This window comes from Schistocerca cancellata, chromosome 2 (assembly GCF_023864275.1).
Source record: "Schistocerca cancellata isolate TAMUIC-IGC-003103 chromosome 2, iqSchCanc2.1, whole genome shotgun sequence".
Lineage (NCBI taxonomy): Eukaryota > Metazoa > Arthropoda > Insecta > Orthoptera > Acrididae > Schistocerca > Schistocerca cancellata.
The window spans coordinates 799,673,026-799,693,839 of NC_064627.1; the positions used below are offsets into that span (position 1 = coordinate 799,673,026).

The 20,814-nt window shown below is 41.0% G+C and overlaps 1 protein-coding gene across 5 annotated transcripts in view; it reads left to right on the forward strand.

The window, feature by feature from the left end:
* Window positions 1-20,814, forward strand: part of LOC126162655 (tubulin monoglutamylase TTLL4-like) — a 246,392-nt gene that overhangs the window by 75,777 nt on the left and 149,801 nt on the right. For all 5 annotated transcript variants that reach the window (XR_007535095.1, XM_049919293.1, XM_049919296.1 and 2 more), the window contains exons 8-9: window positions 206-374; window positions 13,729-13,831. Coding sequence is in view for 4 of the 5 variants with exons in the window: in XM_049919293.1 (XP_049775250.1) it covers window positions 206-374; window positions 13,729-13,831 (272 nt within the window). In the remaining variant the exon portion in view is untranslated. The remainder of the gene's footprint in view (window positions 1-205; window positions 375-13,728; window positions 13,832-20,814) is intronic.

Sequence of the window (20,814 nt, forward strand, 5' to 3'; positions counted from 1 at the left end):
GTGAAAGTTTTTGACAGACCATGCATTTTGGTAACTACCATAAGAATAAAAGGAGCAGTCTAGAGCTGTGTTGTATCAATTAGTGTTTATACTACTACTACTACTACTACTACTACTACTGCTATTATTATTATTATTATTAATTCTGTATCATAATAGTTAGATTAAACATAGTTTGCTACATTCCCATTGTTTTGTTTTCCAGAATCAAATGACTGGTGTGGTACTTGGGGAAAGCATATGAAATCCTTTTGTTTCAAAACACTGAAGGACTTTCAAAAAGTAAATCATTTTCCTGGCACATTTCAGATCGGTCGCAAGGATCGACTTTGGAAAAATCTATATCGCCTTATGACGAAATTTGGTAAAAAAGAGTGAGTATTTACATACATCTTTATGTACACACTGCCCATTACTTTACAGGATATGACAGAAAGTACTTTGTTCCAGTGTTAGAGATTCTCTGTCACATATGATTCTCTGAAATTTATGTTGTTGTATATATTCTCTCATTGATAGAGGGGAAAAATTACTATCTGTATGCCTTTACATGTGCTGTAATCTTTTATCTTACCGTATTTACTCGAATCTAAGCCGCACCTGAAAAATGACTCGAAATAAAGGGAAAAAAAATTCCCAAATCTAAGCCGCACCTGAAATTTGAGACTCGAAATTCAAGGGGAGAGAAAAGTTTTAGGCCGCACCTCCAAATCGAAACAAAGTTGGTCCATTGGAATATGAGACACAATTTAGGTCGAATGAATGACGATACAGCTACAGTAGTTTGGTTCGAGTCGAAAGCTTAGCAGTTAAGCTTTACCAGGTAGCCATTGCTATGCGTCAGGTGCTCCATCCGTATTTATACGGATACCCTTCCTTTTTCATGTGCTTCGTCTGGTTTGAATCGATTGCTTATTTTGCTTAGATCTGATAAGTGCCGTTTTCTATGTTATAGGTGTTTACGTCAGTCACTCGAAGCTGAAAATGCATTACTATACTGTGTCATGCATTGTTTGTCGCATTCTGATAGTGCGTGTTTACGGCCTGTCGCTACTCGCGGCATGGCTTGCTTTTGTGCGCGCTACCGCCGCCTACAATTTAAAAAAGAGAGGAATCGTCTCATTAGCGAAACAATGGCAGAAGACTGCTATTTGTTGTTACTTACACTGCTGCTTTCTTTGATAATGATCAACAAGAACCAAATAATAGACTGCGTATGATAGAACATGTTCTGAACGAGAGTTTGGCGAAAATTTTTCTCCGTTTGAAAATCTTTGCGGCCGCTTCTTTAGTACATCAAATTCTGCACAGAAATTAAGAGTCGTCTTAGATTTAAAAATCTAGTCAGTTGCCGTGCTTCATTTCTGACTGTATCACTATTAGGCATAAGAGTAATACGAATATAAACATGACACGATACGTATATTCTTCTGCGTTTGCTGTTGTCTCACTCTAGTTTCGTAGTTTATTAGGCAGACAGGATTTAAATGAGATAGCAGCAAACGCGAAAGAATACATGGCAAAATGTTTATATTCGTATTATTCTTATGGTGAAGAGAATACTGCATGTGATTCACATTTCATCAGGTGCCTATTGGCAACCATCTCTTCTCACAGGTAGGAAAAAATTCAGAACGTAGAGTTGGCCATATTGACAAAAATCCCAGTATTACCAGTCAGATTTTCGTAGTACATTGAAATTCGAAGATGAACAATACGGAATTTGTATTTACTTCGTTGGATTATGTATGAAAAAGCAGTGGTCGAAACTCGGGCGGAGAAAAAAAGCTCGTCTTCCAATTTCTTTAAAAATTTATTTACTGGCGCAGAGGTTTTGGCGCCAGTATTTGTCTTTGTGCCTACAAAGGATGCCTGTGTAGCGCTACATATATTCGACGACAGAAGTTAGTTGTGGCGGCACCTATCAACATTTTTCAGAACTTCCGCTTGCTTTTCACTCGATTCTAAGCCGCAGGCGGTTTTTTGGATTACAAAAACCGGAAAAAAAATGCTGCTTAGATTCGAGTAAATACGGTAGTCCATTGTCCCTAAACCATACATTTGATAGTGGCTGCCGAAATGTTTCACGGTCTTCCTTAGATAGTGTTTCCCTTAATTTATCCAACAGGATTGGGCAAGAACAATGTTTCTTTCTTCTCAAGATTGTCATTAAAGTTCCCCAAACATACCTGTTACTCTTTAACATAGGTTATATTGACCTGTGACAATTATTGGAACAGTTCTGTAAATTTGTTCAGTGGCTGCTGCCATGCCTAATTTGTGGCTCCAAATACTGGAACAACATTCTGGATAGATAAGTACTCTGGGCAGATATGTACCCAGTAGAGGAGTTCACAATGGGAGGTCTCTCCATCTTACACACTCACGGTAAAGAAATTTATAAGGAAACAGAGGCTACTGCGTAATCAGTACAAAACCAAGCATAGGACTAGATAGGGAGATGCTAAATAAAACACATTTGGCTGTCAAAAGAGCAATGCATGAAACCTTCAGTTATTGTAGCAGAATATTGTTGAAAGCTCCTCCACAAAACCCAAAGTAATTCTAGTGGTATGTAAAGGCTGGTAGTGGCATCAAAGGTAACATCCAGACACTTGTGGATGAGGCAGGAGCTGAAATTGAGGTGGAGCAAAGCAAAAGCAGAAATGCTAAACTCTGCTTTCAAATGTTCTTTTTACAAAGGAAAATTCATGAGTACTGCCCCAATTTAATTTACATATCGTTGAAAGGGTCAGTGAAATAGATCTTAGTAGCATTGTGAAACAACTGAAATAATAAAATTGAACAGACCTCAAGGGCCCAATGAAATTTATGTCAAATTCCATACTGAAAGTGCAGCTGAGTTAGTCCATCTTTTAACTATAATTTATTGTAGATCCCTTGACCAAACAGCCATGGCCAGTAGCTGGAAGAAAACTAGAGTTCTAAAAGAGCAGTAGTGAAACTCCATCCTGTATCCTTGACATAGATTTGTTATAGAATCTTGGAACATATTCTGAGCTCAAACAGGATGAGGTATCTCAAACAGAATAACCTCCTTCATGCCAATGAATGTGGATACCAAAAACATCGATAATGTAAAACCCAAATTACTCTTTTCTCACATGGTGTACTGAAAGCCTTGGGTCAGCGCAGTCAGATAGATGCATCATTTCTCGATTTTCGAAAAGCAGTTGATGCCGTACCACATCTATGCTTGTTACGAAAAGTACAATTGTATGGTGTTATTAAGCAACATTTATGTCTGCATTGAGGATTTTTTTGGTAGGGAGGACTCAACAGGTTATCTTGAATGGAGAGTCATTGATAGATGTAGAAGTAACATTGGGTATGCGCAAGGAACAGTGTTGAGATCTTTGCTGCTTATATTTTATATTAATGACTTTGCAGACAATGTTAACAGTAATCTCAGACTTTCCACAGATGATGCCGTTATCTGTAATGAAGTATTGTCTGAAAGAAGCTGCATAAATATTCAGTCAGACCTTTGATAAGATTTTAAAGTGGTGCAGAGATTGGCACCTTGCTTTAAATGTTCAGAAATGTAAAATTGTGCTCTTCACAAAATGAAAAATGTAGTATCTTTTGACTCCGGCCTCAAAGAGTCATAGCTGGACTCAATCAACTCATCAAGTAACACTTCGTAGGTATAGGAAATGGAATGGTCACAAAGGCCCAGTCATGGTAAAACAGATGGTAATTTACCGTTTATGGGTAGAATAATGGGGAAATACAATCAGTCTACAAAGGAGATTGCTTACAAATCACTCATGCAACCCATCTTAGAATATTGCTCAAATGTGTGGGACCCACATGAATGGTCACAGGTTTGTTTGACCCATGGGAGAGTGTCACAGAGATGCTGAAGAAACTGACCTGGAAAACTTGTGAGGATGTTGTAAACTATCCTGAGAAAGCCTGCTTGCAAAGTGTCTAGAACCGGCTTTAAATGATGACTAGAAATATACAAAAAATTCCTATGTGTCACCATCGTAGGGATCGCAAGGACAAAATCGGATTAATTAAGCATGCATGCAGGCATTTAAACAGCCATTCTTCACATGCTCTATATGTGAATGGAACAAGGGAAAAAACCCTAATAACTGGTGCAGTGGGATGTATCCTCCTGCGCCATGCTCTTCACAGTGGTTAGTGGAGTATTGACATAGGTGTAGATTCTGAGAGAGAAGATCTCTCTCTCTCTCTCTCTCTCTCTCTCTCTCTCTCTCTGTCCCCCCACCCCCCTCTAACACTTTTTCAGAGTTTCGAATATTCTCTAGAATTCTACAACAAATAGACGTCTATTGGTCTGCAATTCTGTTCACCCATTCTTTCTCACCTGGAAGCAGGAGTAACCTGCACTCTTCCCCAGTGGGGACTATCCGATGGGCAAGAAATTCTCTACAAATGCAAGCTAGAAAAGGCACTAATTCCGCAATGCTCTATGAAAAACTAGATTGGAATTCTGTTGGTCTGGTGCCTTGTTTGCTTTGAGTAGTCTTAATTTACTTGATTTTTTGGGTGCATGTATTAGTATCCCATTTGTGTAAGTCTATGTTTTGTCATACATTAGTATGGTAACAGCTACATATGTGAATACGTATGTAAGTTACATGGTGTATATGCCCCGGGAGATCCGGGAAAAACCCAGGATTTTTTTTTCATCCGGTAGGAAACCGGTATAAACAAGGGGAATTTTTTAGAACTCCGGAAATTTTTCAGAGTTTTAGTTTTTCAATTAAATTTTTGTAATTTTGATTGCTAACAACTGATGGTCTAACAGAGAATATTACTCTACCTTGCTACTGTAGAATTATATTGCAGCAATAAAACATAAACGGGAGAAAAAATCAAGTAAAACTTACGTTGCAAGGGAAGTGCGCCATTTACAAGAAAACAAACTGCACACACAAACGTCTGCCAACAACAAAGCGTTTTAAATGCATTAGGACGAAAGACTATGCAATACTTCATAACAGCAAACTGCTTGCGATGAGCGTGATGTCACAATTGTTTAAGTTAGCTTCATTAGAGAAGATGCCAGTCGCTTATGAACAGTGCATTCTCCCGCTTGTGGCTACTTGTGGAAGTGTGGTTGTAGCAAGCAACCAGGTGCTACCCGGAAAACTTTTCTGGGACATACTGTTTACATTTAATTATTTTGCTGTTTCCTCTTCGTTTACAGATCTCACGTCAAATGAAAACAAGACGGATTTCTGTGGCCGGGAGCCATCAATTCATAGATTTCGTAGATTTATAGATAAAATAAATAACATAATTATGGAAGGCTAAATTATGTTATTCGTTTCAGTTTTTTGGTTTTATTTTAATTCCAGGTTTATAACAATCAAGTATTAATCGCCTTGCAGAACGGTGAAGTTATTTTCATCGGTTTGCTAAAGAAATTTAGTTATTATTAATTTTTCCGCTGAGGCAGTCAATTTGTTTGAAACGAAGCGTTTCGTCCCATACTATTGACTAGTTTCAACTTATTGCTGGATTACAAGTGCACATTTTCTTCTTCTGGCATGTATAGCACTATCGATAAAATGAAATGAGCATGTGGCATTGTTGGCCAGGAGGCCCCTATTCGGGGAAGTACGGCCGCCAGGTGCAGGTCTTTACTTCATTCAATGCCACGATAATAAAGAACCAAACACGAAATAATGCAGTATTGATACTCCAATAAAATCTACATTCTGAAAACCACACTGAAAAGCTTAATTTCAGGTTGGGACCTACTTCATTGTGAATCTGGACATACGAACGTCTACTTTAAGCGGAATTGGGTATTTTAGTGTGGTTTATGAAATTCCGATTTTCTTCGATTATAACACTCGTAGAAAGAAACAGATTTATACGTGAAACCTTAGCTTTTCTGGTGGCTAATTGATACAGATATGAGGCAATCCACAATCGAATGGAAAGCTGCTTGTTCGCGGCTCTGTGGAAGCTGGAAGCTTGCAGGAATTACCATATCAGTAGCTGTTTTTCCTGTAAATGCTAAACAAGTGCCTTCTTGTACTACTGGTGCGTGAAATTTTAAGAGGAGCCTCCCAGCTCCATTGTAAACTTATGAGATTAAATGCAGTAGTAATGTACCCAATTGTCTAGTGGTACCAGTCTACAGCACGGCATATCATTGACATATCTTAGCCAAACTTTTGAACAGTATTGATTGTCATTTAATTCTACAGTATTTACTGTTGATTTGTGTAAAAGATCTGTTTATCTTTATCAACAAGAGATTAGAATGTTTTATACTAAACTTAGATTTAAAACTGGTCTTTTCTGAATGATATAATCTAGCTCTTTCACTAGTAGCTAATAAGGAGCAGAGAAAGACAACATTACTGGATGTACTGTAACACCATCTTTATGTAATTTTGTAAGTCATATAATCTCTGAGCCATACGATTCTTATTAACTAGCATATGGATGTTAGTTTTAGATATAATACTTTTCCATGATTAGGTGGTGGTTTTTACGTATTCAGTGAAAGCTGCAGTCTGATGTTTTTGTAGGTGTAGGTAGTTGAAACTATCAATTAAATGGTTCACTTTGGTAAGGTAAACACCTTTGTTCAAAAGAATTAAACTGTTTATCAGCTTTATTAGTGATGACTTTGTTGGAGGTTATTTTCTTCTTAAGCTTGCTTAATATAGTGACTTCATTGCATGAGAGTTTGTCACTATCAGTAGCAGTAGTTCTCAAATGGTGCCCTACCATGTGTTTCATAGAAACATCCTCATCTAAAGCATGTTAAAGATCTACTTTTAGCACATCTAGCTGTTTTTCAGGGACTTTGCATAGCGGAGCATATTTAATATTTTGATCTAATCCATATTAATTTTTATATTTGAGAAGTTTGTTATTTGATCAGCAATATATTGATTGTGCACACATGATGTCAACAGTTTATAGTTTCATAACTGCAACAGTTTTTGTTTTTGGCACAGATACATTGGTGGATAATTGGATTTACGTCTTCGTGCACATTATGATCAAAACTATTGAACTCGCACAGATGAGTGAACTTAACTTTATCACGGGTTCTGCACCAGTTTTGCATTTCTTCTAATCCACATTCTCTTGCCAATCTTGATAGCTTTCATTGGAACCAAGGAAGTACAGTTTCATGTAATGTTGACATATTTTGGAGTGCATTATGTAAACAAGCCCTGTTACATCAAATATGTTGTGTGGCTGTTAACTCCAGTTTCAATAATATCCTTCACATGACAGTTAATTGCAATTTATTAGCACACTTCATGACATTAATTGAATTTTCCATTGGTGTTTGGCAGAACATGATAATGTTAAAAAGGCAAACACTTCCTAAAGTTCTGCAAAATTGTATTTATTTGCTCATGAACTGACTTTTGGCTTCTCTGGCCATCTCCAGGTGACAAGTGAATGTCACAAAAACAGACAAACAGTACATAAGACTTACACACATGTTAACCATTTAAACATGCAATATAAAAAAAAAAAAAAAAAATAATAATAATAATAATTAGTTTACAGTGGAGCTAGGAGGCTATTCTTAAAATTTTGGGGGCCTGTAGTACAAAGACACCTATTTAGCTTATACGGAAAAAAGAGCTACTATTATGGTAATCCCTGCAAGCTCCCAGCATTAATGCAGCCACAAACATGCAGCTTTCCATTTGTTGGCGCTCCGCCTCACATCTCTTCCATTACCTGAAACAGCCTTCCAAACGGAACTCCAGACCATCAAACATATTGCTTCCTGCAATGGGTATAGCTCTGCCCTGATTTATTATATACTATGAAAAAATAAAATGCAAAAATTACATTGCTTCTGTATGCTAGCCAACAGTAATCACTCAACAGTTACAGAGCTTGGTGGAAAATCCCATGTACTGGCAAAATGTCGGACGATCTTGCGAAAAAGTTACTCTCACAACTACAGACCTTCATTTTATATTAACCATTAGCATATCAAAATCTTTTTTCAGTAGTAAATACAAATAGCAACCCTTGACACAAAGTAGTGTGTATAAAAATCACACGCGAGCAATGCAAAAAAGTTTATATTGGCCAGTTAGCCAGAGCTGTGGCAAGCTGGAGATTAAGGATGAAAGCTTCAACCTTTGCTGATGATAACAGGGCGCAATTCTTACAATGGTGAATCAAATATAAACAGGGTTTTGCTTTATACATTTACATAAGCTTCAGAAAAATTGATACAAATGAACTTATTTTACTATATAGTCTCCTGAACAGAAAACACATTTCTCCCAGTGGGTAGGTAATTTCTTGATCCCGTTTTCGTAAAATGAATGTGGCTCTGACTACAGCCAGTTGTGCATAAACACTTAGGCAGGGCCATCCTGTGTCCTCTGACTGCTTCATTTAGTGATCCAAACAAATAAAAATTGTAGGACGATAAGTCCAGACTGTACAGAGGAGGTTGTAGTGTGGCCTATAACAGTTCCCGAATTTTTTATCGAGTTTGGACAGCTGTGTGGGGTCGTTAAGCATGATCACATCCCAGATTAAAAATATGCACCTTTTCTGGTGATATGCATATTTTGTTTCGACCAAAAAGTTGGCAGTAGAATGCAATATTCACAATAGGATCTTGTTGGAGAAAATTGATGGGAAAAACTCCTTTAAAATCAAAAAAGACCATTGCAGGAACATTCCCTGTGGAGAGAGAGTTTTTGATTTCTACAGGTGCAGATTCGTGCTTTTAGTTGCTTTTTTTCTGATTTTGGGGTCTAATGTGGTGCACCCATGTTGCATGGTCCAGTGCAAAAAACGTTTCCCTTCAGTTTGGAAGCATGTCAGTAGCCACTTGCACCCCTTGAAACAATTAAATTAATGCTTTGCAGTGAGAAGATGAGGCACCTACCTTCAGGATACTTTCTGAAATCCAATCAGTAATTATTGCCTAAGCATTACTACAGCTTACTCCAACCTCGGTAGCAATTTCAACAACTGTTATTCTGTGACTGTCTTCAATAAGCTGGCTAACAATGCAAATATTCTCCTCAGTCATACTGCTCCTCAGGCAACATTGGTGAGCTGCATTCTCAACTGTTTCTCGTCCTTGTAAAAACTGTTTCTGTCTCACACTTGTCTTTCCCAGGAAGTTGTCCCCAAACTGTGCCGCAAGTGTTTTCAAAATTTCGGGCGGTTTTACACTCTCTATTGTGAGAATTTTTACTGTAATTTGTTGTATAACAGCTGAGACTAACTCTTGCTCTGGCATTGTGATTCTGACTAAAGAAACAGAATGACAACAATCACTGGAAACAAAAGGAACAATGAGCAGAGCTCTCCATTTACAAAAAGTCATGGAAAGCAAAAATTCTTATTTATATTTGATTCACCCTCATATGATGGAGAATGTGCAGTTTTATATTCTGTGAAGATAATCTGAAAGATGACCCTGCTAAAAATCGACACACACATGCGAAGAGTGCCAGCTTAATATTAAATGATGTCTCAGTTTCTGTTTTCCTCTTTGTTTGATTGAGTTTTTGTTACAAATACTAGAATTAAACCATAAATTCATCTAATTTCTCATTAGTTATTAAATCTATCTCCACATAAAAGCTTTGTTACCCCTTTTTAGTTAATGTAATTATTTCTATGTGACAAAAAATGTATTTTTCTATGTAAAAACTGTCATTTTTGTACAAATAATATCTGTATAATGTGCACATCTTGAATGAGACACTCCCCCCCACCGACACTTGCTGAGTACATATTGTACTTCTTTCTGCCATGTGTGCCATTTCCCTAAGAAGCTCCATAAAACGCCTTACATTGGAGCTCTTTATAACTAGCAAATCCCTCTCCCTGTGCACATGCTCAGATGCTGCTGAAGAAGCAGTCCTAGTCCTCTCACAGGCTGAATGGGTGAGGCCAGATGGCCATCCTCCATATTGACTCTTTGCGTCGAGCCACACACACATTACAACCTGCTTCTCACCCAGCGGTGAGTGCGGATACCCCATGTTGGGTACACTGCAGGGTGCATCGGTGACAGAGCTCATGTGTGAAACAAGACAGACCTGATGTGTTCACTGTAATGTGCCACATTCTCTGTCACCACTACTTCCTAGTCAGCCTCAAGACGGCTGACCGTGGCCAAAAGTGTCTTCAGCTGGTTGTGAACTGAAGCCACCTCCTCCCATGGCCACACACATCCTGTCCATACTAGTATTGCTAACTTAAAAATCAATTATAAAAGCACAAAGAGAAAACTGAATATGCAACTTTCTACCATTCGCATGTGTCAGCAGTGGAGACTGACACCTTATGAACTGTGTCACTGGCTGCTCAAAGGAAATGACAGACGTGCTACAGACTGAGCGAACCTACACTTTACAGTTACTAAAATGTGAGATTGCACCTCTTAAATGTTAAAATACAAGAGTGATTTAAGAATTACACTAAAAAAAAACAATGTTGGAGAAAGCAAAATATGTAACTTGCTGTTCCACTGGTGTGCCACAGGTAGCAGCTGGAGCCTGCTTAGTCTGATAAAATAGTGAAGTACACAGATGGGGAGGAGGGAAAGAAATTAAACTTCACAAATTAAGAGAGTATATGATGATATAGTATGCTTACATAATCAAGTCAAATTTACAAAGAACTGGGTAGTATGAGCCCACTTAAGACTACAGCATTGCACCCCTTGTGGTATGGATGCATCCATGGATTAAGTTGGCATAGGTGTTATAAAGCCATTGTAGCCTCTCCTTAGGCCCTTGATATCCTGGCTACTGACACTGAGATGAATTAGACATCTGAGCTGGCTCCACACATTCTATCAGGGATAGAGCCAGGGATCTTTCTGGCCACAGGAATATTGCAGCAACATGCAGGTAGGTCATAGGCACACGTGTGTGTGTGTGTGTGTGTGTGTGTGTGTGTGTGTGTGTAAAAGCATTGTCCTGTTGAAAAATTACACAGTTGAAAAATGGCTTCTTGATACTGTCATATGCGAGGTAGCACATTAGGATGCAAGGTGTCCGTGCTGTACCATTGTTCTGTCAGAGTTCCACCTGTCACTATCAGCTGTGATCTGAAGTCATACCTAAACTCTCACCACACCATGATACAAGGAGTAATACCAGTGTGCCTCTCCAAAGGATTGGAAGGATGAGCCACCTCCCCAGATTGCTACTGTACTTGGCAATGGTGGTCTTTGGAGGTACTGCTGAACTGCTATTCATTACTGAACACAGTGCAAAGCTGTGTATCAGCAGTCTATGCTTCCTGGTCATAGCACCACTCCCAATCAACATTTTGCATTGTGGTGTTAGTGGCAGCCTGCACATGAGACGATAATTCCCCAGTTTGGCTGCTGCTAGTCTCTGGCCAATGATGTGGGATAACACAGAATGTTACAGAGTGTCCATTAGTTGTTCTGGAATAGCAGGTGCAGATGTGAAGGATTTATGATGTGCTTAGTGCACAATATGGCAGTCATCCCATGTTCTGGTCACAGATGTGATCGACAGAACATTGAGGACGAGCATGCCTGCCCTGACGTTTCTATGCAGCCACTATCGCACCAGAATGCCCCACACTCTCGATATTGCACGATTCAACCATCTAGCCAAGTGGAGACCGGCAAGAAGGCCTCTTTCAAACTCTGTCAGATACTGATAAACATATCGCAGAAGTGTATGTGGCATATCTGTATCCTTCAGTGATCACTCAACATCTGACACTGTCAACACCCCTTTATATACTCTATCAGGCTTGGTACCAACATTAAACACTAATACACTAGGGTGGCCATTCTACTTGTCACATATAATTGCATCTGTATTTATTTATTTATTTATTTACATACATGCTGATGTGTACGTTTACAAAGTTATATTGACATCGGACCGTGTCTTCTAGGTGCTTAACTTTTCTTGTCAGGCAGTGTATGTATACCACAAGTTAGCTTCATTGGAAGTTAATCAATTCATCATTGTGAATAACACCTTAAGACTTCACAAACAAATACCATATGTTTAATATTAGGGTGGTTCTGATATAAACTGCAATTAAGCCATTGTACTGAACAAGCAGTTCCAAGAAGGATGGTGGAGCAGGGGATTGAAGATCGGTGCATTAAGGAGGGGGAAGCAGCTTGGTTTGCTGCTGCACTCTCATCTGGTCTCAGTACAGCAATGAGCGAGTAGTTCCTTCTTCTGGTACGCAATGTATTGTCATATAGTTTTTAAACCTCAGGGGGTTTTAACTCGTTTGAAAGCACAGTTTGGAGACGCTACACTGTTGCAGAAGCGAGTGCTTACGTAGGGGCAGACAATTTAAGGACAGCTAAGAAAATGTAGAACGTGAAGGTCATGCTTGACGCCCAAGGTCAAGTTTCACTGATAACATCTGTGCTGTTAGAGAGGTTATTGAAGTTGGTTAGCAATGCACTGTTGAAGAAATCACGGCAGAGGTACAAGGACCTTCTCCCTCCCCCCCTCCTCCCCCCAACCTCTGTTAGACCATAAATAAAAGATATGTGCATAGAAAACAATTATTTTATTACCCTAATCACTGAAAAGATTGAGACATTTATCGTACCTGTAGACAAGCTGTGCAATACGCTCTTCAAAAAATGTTGCCGCCAATGATTGCAAATGAGCATTGACATTGTTTTGAAGATCTTCTTTGGTTTGAAAGTGCTGCCCTCGTAGCCACGTGTTCAGGGAAAGGGTGAAAGTAGCTGGGTGCTAGGTCAGGACTGTACAGCGGATGATCGAAAATGTCCCATTGAAATCGTTCAAGGAGCCATTGGGTTGTGCCAGCAGTGTATGGACAAACGTTGTAATGGATCAACACAATTCCTGAAGTGAAATGCAAATTTGGTCATTCAAATCAAACGAAGAGGAATGCTGACTGAAGACGTGGCTAGGAGGGCAGCACTTTCAAACCAACGAAGATCTTCAAAACGACGTCAGTGCTCATTTGCAACCATTGGTGGCAGCATTTTTTGAAGAGGGTATTGCAAAGCTTGTCCACAGGTACGATAAATGTTTCAATGTTTTTGGTGATTATGTTGGAAAGTAACCATAAGTGTACAAAACTTTTAGTAATAAAATAATTGTTTTCTATGAACTTGTCTTTTATTTATAGCCTATAGGAGGTTGGAAAAAAGAAAAGAAAGAAAGAAAGAAAATGGCCCTCGTAGATATTGGCATTGGCTGTGCTTACCATTATCAGTGAACAGCTTGGCTTTAGAAAAATTAGTGCATAGTGGATTTCGAAGTTGTTAGTGGAACAACAAAAACAGGTCAGGTTGGAGATCTGTGAGACACTTCTGAATCAATTCTGACAAGAAGGGAAAGATTATTGAAGCACATTGTCACGTGTGATGAGACATGGGTCCATCATTAAACTGCATAATACACACACACACACACAGACTGACTCTCTCTCTCTCTCATTTCAAAGTCTGTGTATGTGTGTGTTTGCTTGTTATCGTCAGTTGAAGAACTTTGTGTGATAGGTGGATAATACCCAACATTTTATTTTTAAGTGTGCTTGTCTACTACTCAGTACTTCCTATATTTGGTGAGTAACAATTTTACCTATTTCAGTAAATTATTCTCTCTATGTTTGTGGTACTTTTAAGAGAAGAATTTTATGTACTTAAAATGATGCCAGCTTTTTGTATTTCTGAAGAGAAGTAATGCATGTGAGTTTGTATTCCAGGTTTGGATTCATTCCTCGAACCTATGTGTTACCACAGGATAGCAAGATGTTACGTCAGGCTTGGGAGAAGAATTGTGGAAAGGAGAAGTGGATTATCAAACCTGTAAGTTCTAATGTGATATTGTGAAGTTCAGTTTTTCTGTACTGTGCATTTTTGTTGTAGTTTTAATACATTGTTGTGTGATGCCAGTTTCCTTGAACACTTGTTCACACTACAAAAAAGTACTATATCAGATTACTTTTACCATGTATTGAAGAAATTTTATTATGCAATTGCCTTTATAGAAAACATTGTTGTTTGACATTATCTTGCAGGTGCAATGCCAGAGCTTCTATTTAAGTCTTTTGTAAATGTGATTGCAAATTTCATTATTGGGATAGAAGTTTCTGGAATGGGAATTACCCTGCCTGTAAGAGCAGTGTTCTTGAACCACATACTGTATTGTGTAGCGACATTGTCATCTAAGTTACAGTGGAAAACTTGCAATGGGTAACAGTAGAAAAGGATAGATTGCTACTCAGCATGTAGTGGAGACATTGAGTGGTTGACAGGTACAGTGAAATAGGCTGGTAGATATTATTCAGGTAACAGATAAAGTCCTTCATCAGATGTAGGCAAAACAAAACTCGCACACAGTCACATAAGCATAACTCACACACACGTGGCCACTGTCTTCTGTGGGCACTAAGGCTCGACGACTTTTGAGGGAGCAGCGATCCTCGCTGGGATTAGTGCTGGGGGTACAAAAGAGAAGAGTCGGGAGAGTTAGGGGTAGCAGGGTAGGGAGTGGGGGAGACATTAGTGCTGTCTGTAGAACCATGTAGGGATGTTGTAGGATAGTGGGCTGCTAGGTGCGGCAGTGATAGGCTTTGCTATCTGTTCATGTGAATGGCCACATTCAAACAGTCCCAAAGAGAAACCTGGACCACCCAGTTGCTGAGTATGCTGCCCAGTGCAGTGTGTTTGGTATGACATCAAAAACTGCTGCACAGTCTGTACCATTAGGATTGTTTCACCAACAGCAGCTTTTCTGAATATCAAATGTGAGAACTCTCCCTGTGACACGTCCTCTGTTCCCATAACCTCTTTGACACTAACCTGTCCTCCGCAAGACTATCTCCTTCATTGCTCCCACCCCAGCCCTACATCCTCCTGTCCCACCTGCATATCTGCATCGTCTTCTCCGCTTCTTGCCTCTCCCTTAACCTCTGCCCCACCCCGGGCCCCATCCAGCACAGCTGGCTGCACCTAGCGGCCCAGGATGATATTGTCCTTACCTCACACGTCTTCTGCTGTACCACTCACCACCCACCCTAAGAAAGATCACTGCTCAGAGAGAAAGTGGCAGTGCCTGCGGGGGCATGTGGGGGGGGGGGGGGGGGGGGGTTGCGAGAGAGAGATTTGTTTTGTCTACATCTGATGGATGTAATCTGATAGCAGAATAATATCTAGCAGTCTCTTTCATTATACCTGTCTTCCACTCAATAACTCCTCTACGTGGTTGAGCAGGACTCAATGCTTTTCATATTATTGTCAGTAAGATTATCTATTTGGATCTATGTTCTAGTGAAACAATGATGTTTATGTATTACAGTGTCATTACTCCACCCTGGATATTGCAATAGTATTTATTTGTTGGATCAGTTGCTGATGATGTACTAATAGTAGTCATATGTGAGGTGACCAGATTTTTTAAAAAATTTCCGTCTTTAGCCATTCTTCTCTATTTCCTTTTGTTTGCTTTTGCAACCTGGCAGAAGAGTTGCTAATTAGTTGCTAATTATAATGAACATGTACATTTGCCAGAGCTTCATGCGCTTTTGAACATTAGTTATTGCAATAGTCAATTTATCTGGGAGAATTAATTGCAAAGAAGTCAATCATTTAGTCGAAAGTATTTTTATAGATAATTGTAAACATTGGAAGTAGATTATTTTCATAGCATATCATCTCTCTCTCTCTCTCTCTCTCTCTCTCTCTCTCTCTCTCTCTCTTCCCCCTATTCCCCTTCTTCTTTTTTTCCAAATTTCAGTTATGTTTGAAATTATCTTCTTGCCTGTACAATGTCTGCCTGCTTGTGTAGTGTAATGCATAGCACACTAGCATGAGAAATAGGAAGGTGAGCCAGGTCCAGATCGAATCCTCACTGTGGGTTGACGATGGTGGTTATTGCATTGGTCAACTTGAGTGTTGGTTTTAGGTGGTTTCCCAAGCTTGTTTTGGCAAATGCTGGGCTGTTACCCACTTATCACATGAATAAATGTGAAACTCAAACAGTTAAAATACATTGGCTTCTGTCTCGGGTTCTTCACCCGACGTTCATCTAATGATTTTTCTGACGTTTCGCCAGCACGAGTGGCTGGCATTGTCAAAGCTGCACCCTCCATTGCCGGTGGTGGACTGGAGGCGAGCTCGCGGCCGCAGGCTATATGTACCTGGCGCGCCAACGTCAGAGGGCTTCTCCGCGGTCATTTCCGGTGCGGTTCTCCTCTTACTACCTGCGACGGTCGTTCGCTGCAGGTATCGGTCCGGTGCAAAGAGCATAAGCGACATTGCAGGTTGGGGCAGGTGGAGAAATCGTCCGTGGCAGAGCACGCACTGAATGAGACCGACCACATAATAAAATTCGCCGACACGGAAGTTCTGTCTGTAGAGAAGCACTATCACACGCGCTTGTTCAGAGAAGCTGTAGAAATCCAAAAACACGCGAACAGTTTCAACAAGAAAGAGGAAAGCCTTAAGGTAAACGGATCCTAGCTTCCCGTACTGCAGCGAACGACCGTCGCAGGTAGCAAGAGGAGAACCGCACCGGAAATGACCGCGGAGAAGCCCTCGGACGTTGGCGCGCCAGGTACATATAGCCTGCGGCCGCGAGCTCGCCTCCAGTCCACCACCGGCAGTGGAGGGTGAAGCTTTGACAATGCCAGCCACTCGTGCTGGCGAAACGTCAGAAAAATCATTAGTTGAACGTCGGCCGAAGAACCCGAGACAGAAGCCAATAGGCAGTTTGTCAACAAATGGCCACGAAAGCCTTAACAATTTTGTATTACGCCTCTACGGGGAGGAGATTTGCAGATTGTACCGACGTCTTGACCAACGACGGAAGAAGAAAGCGTGACTGATGTCCTCTCTCGCCTTTCTGTCACGGTGCCGAGATGAATGTGCTACACCGAGGTTCTTGAGATGCAAGCGCCTATTCACCACCGCCCAAGCACATCGTATCTACGGCAGAATGGAACGAGCTTTTCTTCGTGAGCGAATACATACAACACGGAGAGACTTGGCAAGAACGGATCAGGAACTTCTGGACATTTTCTATCAACTAAGTAGCAGAATGCATCGAGACGACTGGGACAAGATCGACAGCACCACTCACAGGAGCATGCAGAACGAACTCGAGCGCTGCACCGAGCGGCAAAAGAAAAAGTTTGAAAGATGCCGGAAGCAGACCGACAAGGCGATTCCCGACATGTCACACACAGTGGTCAACCTCACTGAATGACAATTGACCGAAGAGGAAGTGTCTGTTCTTCAAAAAGGAGGGAATTTTGCTATCATCCCGAGAACTATACCTATGGAGGACATCATTGCCAACACCGAAGCAGCCATTCGGACCCTTCCTTGTGAAAGGGCAGAGGAAATACGCACTGAAACAGCCAGGATACTGCGCCGAGCAAAACCACCAGCTTGCAACCTGAAGAAAGAAGAGGTACAAGCCATTAAGAATCTCAACGCCGACAAGAGTATATTGGTACTGCCTGCCGATAAGGGGAATGCGACCGTCGTAATGAAGACCGAAGATTATGAGCAAAAGATCCGAGACCTATTAGATCTGACGACGTACCGAAAACTAAGCGCAGATCCGACGCAGCGTATCACTCGGAATACGAATCGATTAATCAAGGCATCTTCTCTGCCGGCGGACATACAGAGAAACCTGCGCAACACAGAAGCCCTACCACCTCGGCTGTATGGATTACCCAAGATCCATAAGAACAACGTTCCACTGAGACCGATCGTTAGTTCTTCTGGCTCACCAACGTATAAACTGGCGAAACACTTGGCCTCTCTGCTCCAGCCACACGTGGGAAAGACCGACACATACATTAAGGACTCAGGACATTTCATTGAGAAGCTGAAGAAACTGAAACTTGCGCCAAACGACATACTGGTCAGTTTTGATGTTGTTTCGTTATTTACGAAAGTGCCACTCAGCGACGCTCTGGAGCACATCGGTTCCATGTTCCCGCAAGACATCAAAAAGCTCTTCCATGCATGTCTCACCACGAGCTATTTCACGTGGAATGGCGATTTCTACGAACAGCTGGAAGGCGTCGCCATGGGTAGTCCTCTCAGTCCAGTGGTGGCCAACTTCTTCATGGAACAATTCGAAGCACAGGCACTGGACTCGGCGACTTGCAAACCTAAGGTGTGGTACAGGTACGTCGATGATACTTTCGTGGTGTGGAGCCATGGTGAAGAACAGCTCGGTGAATTCCTGAGACACTTGAAAAGCCTCCATGCCAACATAACATTTACCATGGAAGTAGAAAAGGACAAGAAACTGCCATTTCTAGATGTGCTGGTCACAAGGGACGGCGAAAACCTGGGAAACAGCGTGTATCGAAAACCGACACACACGGACCGATACCTGCACAAACTGTCAAACCACCACCCGAGCCAGAAAAGAGGCATGATTAGTATGCTCGTAACGAGAGCAGGACGAATATGTGAGCCTCAACATCTCAAACGAGAAATGCAACACCTGGAAACTGTTCTGAGGAGCGATGGGTACTCCACAAATTACATTAGAAGTGTAACAGAGCCAAACACTCGGCGAAGTAAGGAACCAGAAAAAGAAATGTCGGGTACGGCCTTTCTGCCATACATTCCCAGAGTGACTGACAGAATCGGCCGTATATTGTGCAAACACGGCGTATAGACGATTTTCAAACCGACAAGGAAGATCAAAGAGTGTCTTAGATCGGCGAAGGAGAAGAGAGACCCACTTGCAATGTCGGGAATATACCGTATACCTTGCACATGCGGAAAAGTTTATGTCGGAATGACTGGACGATCCATTAACACCAGGATCAAAGAGCATAAGCGACATTGCAGGTTGGGGCAGGTGGAGAAATCGGCCGTGGCAGAGCACGCACTGAATGAGACCGACCACGTAATAAAATTCGCCGACACGGAAGTTCTGTCTGTAGAGAATCACTATCACACGCGCTTGTTCAGAGAAGCTGTAGAAATCCAAAAACACGCGAACAGTTTCAACAAGAAAGAGGAAAGCCTTAAGGTAAACAGATCCTGGCTTCCCGTACTGCAGCGAACGACCGTCGCAGGTAGCAAGAGGAGAACTGCACCGGAAATGACCGCGGAGAAGCCCTCGGACGTTGGCGCGCCAGGTACATATAGCCTGCGGCCGTGAGCTCGCCTACAGTCCACCACCGGCAATGGAGAGTGAAGCTTTGACAATGCCAGCCACTCGTGCTGGCGAAACGTCAGAAAAATCATTAGATGAACGTCGGCCGAAGAACCCGAGACAGAAGCCAATAGGCAGTTTGTCAACAAATGGCCACGAAAGCCTTAACAATTTTGAGTTAAAATACAATCACACCTTGAAAAAAAAAAATACTCACTTCAGACAGGTGGTCCACACAATTTCCCTCCCTTGAGCAACTGATGACTATGGTGACAAGAAGGGCATCCAGCTGCAAAGTTAAATTTAATAAATTTAGTGTACAGTAGATTCGATACTAGACGGGGTAAATACTAACGGAAAAAAAATTACTATACATTGTGTGGTGCACATGTATGCCGAAAACAGGCACCACTGAAGATCTGTGTCTTTAAAACTTATTCTTCATTCTTTCTTGTCTGTAAATAATTGAAATTCCCTTTGATAATATCTTTTTTATGACAAATTTGTGCTGAATATTAAGGGAACAGGCTGGTGTGCCACTGGTACTGGATAAGCAGAAAGCAAATCGTGATTCACGTTTTAGATATTCAGGAAATATATACTGTTTTGCAAGGGATTTATTAAGAGTAGAACTAAAGGTTGAATAAAAAGTTTTAGTTTTACTTGCCTTGTCATATTCGGATAAAATTAAAAGCTTTCAACAATTGCCTCCATCGTCGCCAGAGGGTCAATCTGACCGGTGTGAAACTGGTGAGGCATCCACTTCTATGCCCAGAAGATGCGTCTGATTGGCTGGATTACATCACAGAAATGGTGCATATTGAGGTGATTCTCTGCATCCATAGATTATGTTTGTCCACTGTATCCAGCAAAGTCAAACAGTGGAAAATTCAGGACGAAATAATGATAAAATTATGAAAAGATACATTGCTACCCACCATATAGCTGAGATACTGCGTTGCAAGTAGGCTTAACAAAAAGACTGCCAGACAAATAAGGTTCCAGCCAAAAAGGTCTTCATTTGAATTAGACAACATACACAAACTGGCCTCGGCAGCCAGAGACTGTGGTTTTGTGTGTGTGTGTGTGTGTGTGTGTGTGTGTCTGATTCTGATGAAGACCTTTTTGGCCGAAAGCTTACTTGTTTGCCAGTCTTTTCATTGTACCTATCTGCAACTCAGCTGTATAGTGAGTAGCAATGTATCCTATCTAGCAAAGTAGTTTACTGCCCAATGTGAGTGGTGGCGCAGCAAGCAACGTTGGATAGAGAACGCAGACATAACATGGACATAGAGGGTGCCAAATCAGTTTGTGCCATTTCCTTGTCATAATAAACTAATTTGGCCCATCAGATTCCATCCTCTGGACATGCAAGTGGAAGCCTCACCAGTTCCATGACAGTCGGACTTGACAATGGTGTTTGGATGCAGTCATTGCAAGTTAGGGATTTTTTCGAAATTTGACATGCAAAATAAACAGATAACTTTTTATCCAAGAACTCCTTTGCGAAGGACTTCGTAGTCAGAGCTAAAATTTATTTATGCAATAAGTGTGTGTCGGTTATACTGAATTATTAATTTTCCTCCCGTGTGTATTTTTTGTGGTGCTCCTGTCTGCATCAGTAGCAGGAGTCAAGTCGAGTACATAGCGTGCTGCT